This window comes from Pseudonaja textilis, chromosome Z, assembly GCF_049901715.1.
Source record: "Pseudonaja textilis isolate UNSWEBS1 chromosome Z, rPseTex1.2, whole genome shotgun sequence".
NCBI classification, from domain to species: Eukaryota; Metazoa; Chordata; class Lepidosauria; order Squamata; family Elapidae; genus Pseudonaja; species Pseudonaja textilis.
The window spans coordinates 127,986,828-127,999,441 of record NC_142008.1 but is presented as its reverse complement, the minus strand read 5'-3'; the positions used below and the strand labels follow the sequence as shown (position 1 = coordinate 127,999,441).

Sequence of the window (12,614 nt, the reverse complement as noted above, 5' to 3'; positions counted from 1 at the left end):
AGCCCCACCCCGAAGGAAAGTCTAGTCTGTTTGAAACAAAGTCACCGAGCTCTTTCACAGATCTAATTTAATGGGAATAATACCAATCCTGTTTGTTCCAACAAGGTGGTGTGCTGTTGTATTCCAATCTGTGGTTCACGAGAAATGAAATCTAGTGCTTGAACATATCAGTTATGATCCCCACCTTCCCTGCCATTCACTCCCCCCCTCCTCCTCCTCCGTCCTTCCTGTGTTTTTAGAGCATTTTAATTAAAAACAACGAAACAAGGAACTACAAAGTGGAGAACCCTCCTTATTTTTATTTTCCGGAATAATTCTAGGCCCTATGTTGGTCCCAGAGGCTTCTGAACAAAAAAGTGGAGGGCTGAAGATCAGAATGTGGCTCAGAAGTGGTCCCATTAACACGGAAAATGGGCTACTGGCAAGGATATCGTTAGCATTTTACCTATTGGCCAAGCCAGGGGTATTTTGTGGCTGCTTAATCCCTGTCAGGGCAACTATTTTGTAAGAAGTCCAATAATCTCGTCTTGATTATATCCCATATACTAATTGTATCCCAAAGGTCTGGGGGTAAGCCACAGTGGTTTAACCATGTTCTGTAAAATTAAATCACATATATTTGAGTGCCTGTTAAGTTCATGAGTGCCTGTGAAGCCATGATTATTAAATCATGGGGTTCTGGGTTCACGCAAAACATTAAGACTAACATACTGTGTCGTTGCTTCGCTTGACATGTGATCCCAGCCAATTTGCTGGCACTTCATTCAGGAACCCCAAACAGCCCTTTTTCTGTTTCTAAATAAAGTGACTGGCATCCACATTCATCAGTGTGAATGAGTGTCAAGCTGCCCGGAGGGATCTTAAGAGAGCATGGTAGCTTTTCCTCATCTCTAGTTACATTATTGTGTAGTTACATTATTTTAGGCTTGAACTTCAAGCGGACCTTGATGTTCCTTATTTCAAAAGGTGGTAAGCTAGCTGGTGCTGCATTTGGAAATCCCTCATCCTGCAGCATACACCTGCCCTCCAATCCTATCCTGGTGATATTCCCTCCTCCTCATTTTGCTCTTGGACATATTGATATGCATGTCACTCCATTTTTACTCTACTGCGAATCTCCTAACCTGCTGCTGAAAACGAATTGCTGTTATATAAACCCAGGAAGCCTCTTCTGGGTGTTTGACTGCAGTCCCTCTGCATGAGCTGGGCATTTTTTGGCGTCTGGTCTGAGCTGCTGCTGCTGCCGCTACTTCATTTTCAGGAAATGATTCCTGGCAATTCCAGACGTGTTAAAAAAAAATTTTTTTTTCTTGCAGCAATGTGGCTATCCTGCCAAACATGATGACCGAGATAATCTCAAGATGTGGATTCCTGGCAAACAAATAACCATAAATCATGAGCCAGCTTCTCACCCGACCCAAGTCCCTAGCTAGAAAAGCCCAGATGGAAAACTATACTTTTTAGAATAAGGATTTCTTATGACCGAGTTTGTAAGTCACTGAACACGCTGTGCCTACTGCATGCTGCCTGCAAAATCGAATTCAGCACCACTTCTCAGTAGCTATAGGTAATCCTTGACTTACAACACCCATTTGTTTAGTGACTGTTAGAAGTTACAACGGCATTGAAAAAAATGGTTTGTGACTGTTTTTCACACTCATTGCAGCATTCCCCACGGTCTTTTGATTCAAATTTGGGTGCTTGGCAACTTGCACGTACTTATGACAGTCGCAGTGTCCTGGGGTATGTGATCCATCTTTGTGACCTTCCCAACTGGCTTCTGACAAGCAAACTCAGTAGGGGAAGCCAGATCCGCTTAACAATAGCACGAGTTGCTTAAGGACTGGAGTCATTTACTCAACAACTGTGGCAACCAAGGTCATAAACCGATCGGTAGAACTGGGAAGGGTCACTTGTGGGGACAGAGAGGGTAACTGGAATTTGCCTGCTAGAGACCCATCTTAACCACACTTCTATCTTAGGTGGAGCCCAGCAGAATAGGGCAGACCACAGCAAAGGCTTATAATTCATAAATAACCTGCCCTATTTCAATGACCCTCTAAAAGGATGTAAATGACCAGCTGTCTGCAAGGAATATAAATCCTTCCATTCCACATCATCGAGTAAGAGCTGTAAAAGCTTCTTGGATGAGAAGTGAAATGTCTTCAAAGGAAAGAAACAAGAAAGTCTAGTTGCCTCCTGAAAAAGCACTTTGGACCTGGATGACTAAGAATCTCTGCAGACTTTTATCCATACAATTTGGGATGGATACCCTTTGAATGGTGTGGGAGTGGGGAATGGATTTCCAGAAGAAAAATTGTAGACTACAGGAACCAGGAGCACTACTCAGATGACTCTGAGGACACAGATAAACCTCCAAGTGGCCTTAATGATCCTTTAAAATGATGCAGATTATCAAGGAATATAAATCCTTCCATTACCGATGATCCTGTCAGAACTGAAGAAGCTTCTTGGATGAGAAGCGAAACGTCTTCAAAAGAAAAAACAAGAAAGTCCAGTTGGCTCCTGAAAAAAGCATCCTTTGGGACAACCTGACCTACTGATTTTTTTTCCATCTTGAGTCCCTTTCTTCTAAAAAAAAATTCCTGCAAAGACCCTAGAAAGAAAGTGGAAGCCCTGAAAATTTGGAATAAATCTGGATAGCTGGTATCCCTATAGAGAAGGCCAACTACCTGATCCACATTATAGCTGTACATAGGTTAAGCTAAGCCTCTTGCTAGAAAATTTGGATATATATATACAGAAGCCTGATAATGGCAGATGAGATTCTGTCGAAACGTTGCTACAACCTTAAAAGCACGACTATAATGACGTGGGAAAATACCTGAACAAAGCTGAATGCCATATATATATATTTTCTTAAGTTTTCGCGGGTACTTACATGTATGGCATTCAGCTTTGTTCGGGTATTTTCCCATGTCATTGTAGTTGTGCTTTTAAAGTTGTAGCGATGTTTCAGCAGAATCTCATCTGCCATCATCAGGCTTCTGTACACACACACACACACACACACACACACACACATACACATACATACATATATATACATACATACATATACATATATACATATAAACATCTCTCAAATCACAGCAGGGGATTGGGCTAGAAGACCTCCAAGGTCCCTTCATGCTCTATTATTCTGTTATTCTGGACTAATTATTCTTTTGTTAAGCAGTGTCAAATCTGGACACCAGTTAGACTGGAAAATTAATGTAACATTCCAGGAGGAAACATAAAAAGTGATTCCAAGTGGAAAGCAGGTTAGTGGGGTGGGGAGGGAATGGGGATTTTGCAGTATCCTTCCCCTGCCACGCCCACCAAGCCACACTGCACCACAGAACCTGTAGTAAACATTTTTTGAATCTTATCACTGGTGCATTTGCTTGGAAAGGTGTCTCAAAGTTGTTTTACCTGCTTGTCTTCCCAGCTTGGAGGGCATGCAAAATTTAGTTTTCGTTGTGGGTGTTACTTTATTTATAGATTCCTTTTGTTTTAAATTACAGCCCCGCATGCAACGAATAATGTCATGCCCTGTTAGAAAGAATCCTGAATTGGAAATCTGGAGAAAGGAGAAGAAACCCAAGCAATCACGATCGGAAAGGAGGCAAGGTCAAAACAAGGATGTTCACCTGTAAAAGAAAGAAAAAGAGCAATCATTCCCTGAGGGAGCACTCGGTTTACGTGTAAGCCATCATTCATGGTAAGGTTCTTAGCCCGATGTCCCCCGTGCCAAAATAGCATTGGAGCTGGAAAGGCAGATTAATATATTTTATTTATGCATAAGTAAGAAGATAGGTCTCTCACAGAGAAATGTTGGGAAGGCCCTTAGGAAAAGGAGAAATCACTTTATATACAGTTCTAACTTACTAGATTTTGAATGTGTTCTCCATTGGCTACCATAACTCAAGTCATCCAGCATCTAGTGAGCAGGCCCAATAACTCTATATGTTCCATGTAACAGTTCACATTATCCCATAATATTCTTAGTATGGTATTTTTAAAGATTTAACTGAATATTCAAGGGGTGTGTTTCCCACATTGTAATGAGTTTTGGAGTTACTGGAGTTCAATTTTCTGTACAATTCTCATTCTCAGCTGCCTTAAACCATAACTTCACATTCCACATGAAGAATCTGCTTCTTATTCAAAGAAACTAGAACCATTAATCAAATACAATCTTTGTTACTGAAAACATTACCCAAAGAGATAGATTAGTGAAGACTCCCATCATCCAGGCCAAAGGCGTCTGAAGGCTGAATCATGGCAAGTGGACCAAATTTTGTTATTCTGAGACATTTCATTGCTCATCCAAGCAACTTCATCAGTCAAAGCAAAATTAGTTAATTAATTAGATGAAGTTTATTTGGATGACCAAAGAAATACCTCAGATTAACAAAGTTTGGTCCAGTTGCTAGGATTCAACCTTTAGATATCCAAAGAGAACGTCTGCTCCCATCACACATGCAGATTGTTTTAATTAAGCCTCAGACTCTGAAGGTCTATTTCCAATTGGTGTGGAGAAGAATAAGCTTCGTGGACCAGAGGAGGGGTAAAAGGTAGGTATTAATGTTTCTAACAATGTGAAATGCTAAGAAAATAATTATGGCCAATTTTCCTAGTGGGTTAGAATGGAATGGAATAGCATAGCATAGTTGGAAGGGACCTTGGAGGTCTTCTAGTCTGACCCCCTATTCAGGCAGGAAATCCTATACCATTTCAGACAAATGTTGGAACCTTAGTAGGAATCCATAGTTAGTTTCTGGATTGCTCAGTGGTCTTGGTCATTATGAGTAGGCAGTTGAGTCTGGGAGGGATAAGTTTGTTGCAAGAGAGGACAACTTCAGGTCTTTAGAATAATTCTGATGTGATTCTCACACTGGATTCTAAAACACATATTACACAAACAGTATGGCTTGGATGGACCGCAGGTGTATTGCAGCATTAGAATCCTTAAAAGATATATCAATCTGATTTTATAAGGAACTGAAAAGCAGGATGAAAATGAGTATCAGTTACAGGTTTGCCTTGGTTTATGCAAATTTCCTCTTATGTGTTGGATCATTTTTGGCTAAGAATTCACTTTCCTATATGCAGAAAAAAAAAGGTCACCATAATGAGATCTGTACTAAGTTAGTGAATTTGTGCCAGAAGTCTGGAAACATGCCAAGATTTTTCCCCACCCAAGACATTTGAACATTTCCCCAGCAAACAAATTGTATTTTTTTTTACCATTGTGTTGTGCAGTTATTTTAGTTCTGCAGCCTGTCTCCTATTTTGTACTACTGCTACGATGGGGTCAAAATGCCCTCAACATCCAATCTCTTATCCCAAAGGAAAACAACCTCTTTAATACAAGAGTTTTACGTCCTTCCAAAGCTGGTAAAAGATTCCTCAGTCCTAAAATAATCTTTTCATCTGGTTGGATTAACTACAGGTAGTCCACAAGTTACAACCATTGATTTGGTAATGTTCAGAGTTCAGAATTAAAATGGCGCTGAAAAAAGTGACTTGCGATCGGTCTTCACGCTTATGACCATTGCAGTATCCCCGTGTCATGTGATCAAAATTTGGATGTTTGGCAACCAGCATGTATTTATGATGGTTGTAGCATCTAGTGTGTGTGTGTCCTATGATAGCCATGACCTTCCCAGAGGGTTTCTGACAAGCAAAATCAGTGATGAAAACAGGATTTGCTTAAAAAGGGTGTGATTCACTAAAATGCACTATTTTGCTTAACTGTGGCAAAAAAAAGGTTATACAATAGGGCGCAACTCACTTATCAACTGCCATGCTTAGCAGCGGAATTTCAAGTCCCAATTGTGGTGGTAAGCCAAGGACTACCTATCTTGCAACATAAGGAAGAATGTCAGTAACATTCGTTGTGACATGATGCTTTCCACCTTGTCTGCCATCTTAACCACACACAGTAGAAAACCAGCTGTAGGGAAGACAGACAACATGCTTTTACTGTCCATACAGTGCAAGTCAGGGAAGGAAACATGTTTCAGGAATGTAGTGTTTTTTTTATGAACATATTTATCCAATTGACAGACTTTTAGGACTGATTGAATATTTGCAGTTCAGAGTTGAACTATGGGGTTTCGGGGTACTCTTTGAGCTGGGTAGTTTTCTTGCAGACATTTCATTAGGTAATATCATCATGCTAATCAGAGTGTGAAGTTTTCTCCCTGTTTATATACTCACCAGCACTGATGACGTTACCTAGTCAAGGTACTAAAATGTCCGCGAGAAAACAACCAATTTCAGAAAGTATCAAGGACTCCACAGATTATTAGGAGCCAGAGAATATTGCAAGCAAGTAATCCTGTGCTGGCTTGATCATCAATAGATGATCACAAATCTTGACAGCCCATTGACATTCACTGAGATGGTGAATGAATTTGCCTACTGATTTATTAAGCAATCATCAGAGCTGAATACAAATTAAAATATTTTTAAATGATGCATTAATATAACTTTATCTCTATGTGAGGTAACATTATTTGGCACTCCCAGAAACATTTTGTAAAGTAACTCGATAATCTACATAAAACCTCAACTTGAATATACATTAATATGCCTCTGTTTGTTTTCGTTTATTCTAAGACAATGCAGAATGGATATTTCTAACTTTCCAGTAATTAGATTTCAAGCAGGATGTGGAAGTATTTTTTTCAGTTTTTTTATTAGCACACATTACCCTTCCTTACCCAGTACAGTACATTCACTTAAAGACCAAGTAACTAACTTATCATCTGCAGTGATTCACTTAACAACTGTGGCAAGAAAGGTCATAAAATGGGGCAATGCTTACTTAACAAATGCCTTACTTAACAACAGAAATTTTGGGGTCAGTTGTGGTCATAAGTCAAGGACTACCTGTAATTGAGGTTCCTATGAACTGATTCCAAAACATCTGGAAAGGCACCAATTTGGTGAAGGCTGTTTTTTGATGGTGCATCTAAACAGATTTGGGAGCCCTGCTCTTTCTGAATGGCATGGTGTTTTTTTTTAAAAAAGTGTTGCTTGTTCGGTTTCACATATAATATCATAGAGGTGGGAGGTACCACTTTTCATTTAAACATATCTTTTTCCTTAAACGCTTCTTTTGTCAAATTGCTTTTAGTTGTTAAGAATGTTTTTTTTCTTTTTTCCTAGCTTTTGATCAGAATGTACTTCCTTTCTATGGCCTGCAGCCTGAAATGATGAAAAATAAATTTTTGTTTTCCTTTGTGAAATATTTTTGAAGATTGCTGCCATCCACTCTCAATCTACACATCTTAAGGCAAAAAACATCTATTACCTTCAATCTGTCCTACATTTCTAATCATTGGATCAATCTCATTGAACCTGTTCTACCATCTGAATTGTTTAGTGTGGTATCCAGAACAGGGTGCAGTATTCTAGATGAAACCTAGCCAATGCTGGTTTCTGTTTTGTTCCTCACTGGAAGTGTCATAAATAATGTTTTAGTGTCTCCCTTCAACGCCCCCCTCCTCTCAGCCTCTTTTCCTGTTAGCTGCTCCTGCCGAAGAATTCTACTTATCAATGCTCTCAGTTTTCTTAACCAACCGCTTTTTTAAAGGCTAGGGCACACAATTGATTAAAACCTTTCCTCCATCAATTTTCTGGTCTTTCCCTTCCCTTCCCACCTCATCCGCTACCCCTTTGCACCATGTGCACCCTTTGAATTTTCTTCAAAAGTATTTTCCAAACTTGCTTGCGTAATAGTCTCCATGGACTGAGATTATTCTTTCGTCCAGCAGGGAGCAGTGCTGCATTCCTTCATGCAGCGGTGATCTGTCTACAAGCAGGAGAGATCTCTTCAAATAGAACATAATTGAGCAACCATGCACACAGCCGCACGTACCCAGGGATGCAAGTCTACTGGTGTGCCAATGAAACTTGCTCTGGTTGGCCTGAATAACCTTTGGCTTTCGACTACCCCTCGGGTTCCCTATGACTCAGTGGAAAGGACACGGTGTTACTATAGGCACCCGAGATGTGTTCTCAGAGACAGGCTAACGAGGATTATAGATGCTTTGCAGGAAAATGAGGTAGGGATTGGAGATGATAGGAGTGGGATGCAGCATTTCATAATTTCTCTCCCCTCTTTCTTCCCCCGTCCCCCAAACTTGGCATCTGCCATGATTCCTAGAGAAGTTGAGATTCCCAGGAATTGAAATCTGAAACATTCTGGATTGAGAAAAGGCGATACCCATTCTCTCCCCAAACACGCTCTTCGCAGAGGTGGTATTCAGCAGCTTCTGACCAGTTCTGGGGAACCAGTAGCGGAAATGTGGAGTAGTTCAGACAACTGGCAAATGCCACCCCTGACTGGCCCCGCCCCCATCTATTATCTGCCTCCCATTGAGTCCCTGCTGATCGGCTGGGTCTTCTTTGGTTGCCCCACCCAGGAGAACAGAGCTGGAAAGCAGGTTAGTGGGGTGGGGAGGGAATGGGGATTTTGCAGTAACCTTCCCCTGCCACGCCCACCAAGCCACGCCCACAGAACAGGTAGTAAAAAGTTTTGAATCCCATCACTGGCTCTTCCATGTATAAATCTCGCTGCAGACAGATAACTAATAAAACCTGGAGGAAGGTTATGCCCTGAAACCTTTACTTGCCTTGATGGACATTTGTGACAGGAAAGTCAATTAAAAAACAAAAACAAAAAACCCTTCGGAAAGGCAATCAGTCCTTCGCTGTCAGAAGCAAGTTGTACAGGTGGCCCTTGACTTACCACCACAATGAGCCCAACATTTGTCCCACTAAGTGAGACTATTTGTTAAGTGAGTTTTGCCCCATTTCACGACTTTTCTTGCCACGTTTTCTTAAGCGAATCATTGCTGTCGTTAAATTAGTAACCCGGTTGCTAAGTGAATCTGGCTTCCCAGCCTTGTCAGAAGTTTGCAAAAGGGGATCACGTGACTCTGGCACGATGCAGCTGTCGTAAATAGGAGTCAGTTGCCTGGTTGCCTGAATTTTGATCATATGATCATGGGGATGCTAAAAACGGTCATAAGTGTGAAAAATGGTCATAACTCATTGTTACAGAATACAATGGAATGGGAATAGAATAGAATACAACAGAGTTGGAAGGGGCCTTGGAGGTCTTCTAGTCCAGCCCTCTGCTCAAGCAGGAGATTCTATACCATTTCAGACAAATGAATGTCTAGACTCTAGACTCTTCTTATAAATTTCCAGTGATGGAGCGCCCACGATTTCTAGAGGCAAGCAGTTCCACTGGTTAATTGTCTTCACTGTTAGGAAGTCTCTCCTTCATTCCAAGAAAATTTTCTTGCCATTGTAGCTTCGAACGGTCACTAAACAAACCGTTGTAAGTTGAGGACTACCCGTGCTTCATTTTTGCATTTCTGCCACTTTATTCTGGTCCCAAACTTAGAATTTTGCTGTGCATTTTGAGATGGAGATGGAAGAATGAGGCAAGCCACCCTACTCCCCTTTCTCTCTGCACGTCTCTTTCATCCTTTCTATTTCCCCATCCATCTTTCATCTGATTCCTTCTCACCACAAACTTCAATACTGCCTTAAGATGAGCTGGACTGCAGGTCGTCCTTGACTTACAACCACAATTGAGCCCCAAATTTCCATGGTTAAGTGAGACATTTGTTAAGTGAGCTTTGCTCCATTTTACAACCTTTCTGGCCACAGTTGTGGAGTGAATCGCCACAGTTGCGTTAAGTTAGTAACACGATTGTTAAGTGAATCTGGCTTCCCCAGAAGGTCACAAAAATGGGATCATGTAAACCCAGAACACAGCAACGGTCATAAATAGGAGCCAGTTGCCAAGCATTTGAATTTTGATCACATGATCAAGGGGATGTAAGTGTGAAAAATGGTCATAACTCACTTTTTTCAGTGACATTGTAATTTTGAATGGTCACGAAATGAACTGCTGCAAATCAAGGACTAGTGATGGATTAATAAACAAGTTAATAAACGTCTTCTCAACCTAAATCCATAAATTACACGACAGGCCTATTCTGCTTATTGCTCATAGACATACAATCCCACCAATGCTGACCTAGAGAATCTAATCATATTCCCCACTTCTTCAAGTAGTTCTTGAGTTTCTTCTAGGCATAACCTTTTCTAAAAGTGAGCTTGAAAAAAATGAAGATTCAATTCCAATTTTATTAAATTCTTAAGAGTGATGGACAAATCCATCTTCAACATAAGAGCCTCGGTGGCACAGTGGCTAGAGTTCAGTACTGCAAACTACTTCTGCTGCAGCCAGCTGCCTGCAATTTGGCAGACTGAATCTTTCCAGGCTCAAGGTTGACTCAGCCTTCCATCCTTCCGAGGTGGGTAGAATGAGGACCCAGATTGTTGCGGGCAATAGGCTGACCCTGTAAAACGTTTAGAGAGGGTTGTAAAAGCATTTGTGAAGCGGTATGTAAGTCTAAGCGCTATTGCTGTATTCTGACTTCTTAAGAAGATTGGTGTATTCTTTTTCCACTCTTTAGTGGGTATGGAAGTTGGCATTTTAGAATGTGTTGTGCATTTTAAATCTCGTGCCCTGTGTTCAACATTTCCCCTGTAAAAATATCCTAACAATTCACCTATCACCATTGCTAGGGCTGTCCTTTGAATAATATTGTAACCCTTTGAGTAGTTCTGGTTTCGTATTCTGCTTTCAGGGTGCTTTCCCACAGAGCAATCTCAACCAAGGATATATTATGCTCTGGAGAAAACAACCCAAACCAGTCTATCTAACATATAATTCACTGCATTTGCTCTTCGTTGCCTAGAGTGCTCTGCTTGGGTGTGACCGAACATGCAAGTAGTCTGCTGAACTTACCACCACAATTCAGCCCGAAAGTTCCATTGCTAAGCAAGCCAGTTAAGTGAGTTTTGCCTCATTTTATGGCCTTTTTTTGCCACTGTTCTTAAACAAATGACTGTGGTTGTTAAATGAATCGTATCACCATTAAGCAAATCTGGTTTCCTCGGTTGATTTTGCTTGTTGGAAGCGGCTGGGAAGGTTACAAATGGGATCACGTGGAATACTACTATTCTCCTCCTCCTCCTCCTCCTCCTCCTCCTCCTCCTCCCTGCCAGAATGAAATCACCTTGCCTTTGTCCTTGGCCAAAAATAAGTCATTATTGGTTCATGTTTCTGACAGAAGTCAGCAGATGGGCTGGCCTCTGTGTCTCTCCATATTCATATAGTGTCTTGTTGTCCACTAAGAACCTCCATTTGAGCATATTGGTTTTACACTTAGGCACTGCAACCCTCAACTTATTCAGGGTCTTCCAAGTAATATAAGGGAGGTCGGATCCTTCAGTCATACCCTCCTACCTCAGTTGCCCTAAACACATGCCAGTTGCCAAGCATCCAAATTTTGATCACGTGACCATGGGGAATGTTGCAATGGTTGTACGTTGCTTTTTTCAGTCCTGTTCTAACTTTCAATGGTCACCAAATGAATGGTTGCAAATCAAGGGGTACCTGTTTCTCCCTCTTAAGAGTTCCTTCTTGATGTAACCAGGGTTTAGCTAAATGCTGGGTACAAGAAGGGCTAATTGGCCTTCCCCAAAGCAACTTTGCTATGGAAGTCCCTTAATACATTTGTAGTGGAGGTACAATAGATGCCTTTCCTGCAAAGCACAAGGCAATATTCCCCAACAAAGTTTTCTAATGCCCCCATCCAATCACTTTTCATTTGGCAAGAACCCTGGCGTCCAACGCTTCCAGATGTACCAGTCTGGGGAAAACTTTCTGCACTTCCTCGAACACAAAACAATAGTTAAACTATGGCAGTGATAGCTAACTTTTTTGGCACCAAGTGCCCAAAACACATGCGCGCATTCCCAAAATGCAATGTGCACTGCGCATGAACCCTGCCCCCACACATGCATACATGGATCCCCCATTTGTGCGCCCCTGCAAATGCGCATGCATCCTTGCACATGCAACCCCCACACGTCTGACCCACCCCATTCCCCATCCCCGCGCATGCGTGGCAGAGACCCAAAGACCAGCTGGCCTGTGGGAGGCACGCAAGTGCATGGGTAGAAGATCTGAGCTGGGGCGATGGCTTGCGTGCCCGGAGAAAAGGCTCTGCATGCCACCTCTGGCACGCGTGCCACAGGTTCACCATCATGGAACTATGGTTATGATGAGATATTTGCATTTCCATTCTTTGCTTGCAGGTTGCTTATTAATTACTGGAAAGTATTTGTGTACTGCTTTTTGGGTCATGCCTACTTTCCATTCAGCTTGAACTATAATTAAATACACAAAGCAAGGACCTTTGTCTATATTAAAATATACAAACCCATGGCCTTGAATATGTCTGCTTTAAAGCATCCAATGCCAACATCAATAAATCTGTTTTCTGGGTGCCTCTTAAATGTACAAAGTTGGACACAGTACAAGCTTTAGAGGAAGAATAAAATTATAATGGCTGCAGCTGTAGGAAAATCTTTCTTTCTGGTTGATTGGTTGATTATATGCTACCAAGTTGGGGCAGCTCTTAGGGCCCACATAGATTTTCTCGATGATAATCTGTTCCTGACCTGGTATCCAACCTCAAATTGATTGAAGCCATATTAATATAATA

The 12,614-nt window shown here is 41.4% G+C and overlaps 1 protein-coding gene across 3 annotated transcripts in view; it reads left to right on the top strand.

Annotated features, from left to right (window-relative positions):
* Window positions 1–3,531: 3,531 nt before the first annotated feature.
* STX1B (syntaxin 1B) overlaps window positions 3,532–12,614 on the top strand; it is a 119,825-nt gene continuing 110,742 nt past the window's right edge. For all 3 annotated transcript variants that reach the window (XM_087915953.1, XM_087915950.1, XM_087915948.1), the window contains exon 1: window positions 3,532–3,724. In XM_087915953.1, coding sequence (XP_087772079.1) covers window positions 3,722–3,724 — 3 coding nt within the window. In that variant the 5' untranslated portion in view covers window positions 3,532–3,721. The remainder of the gene's footprint in view (window positions 3,725–12,614) is intronic.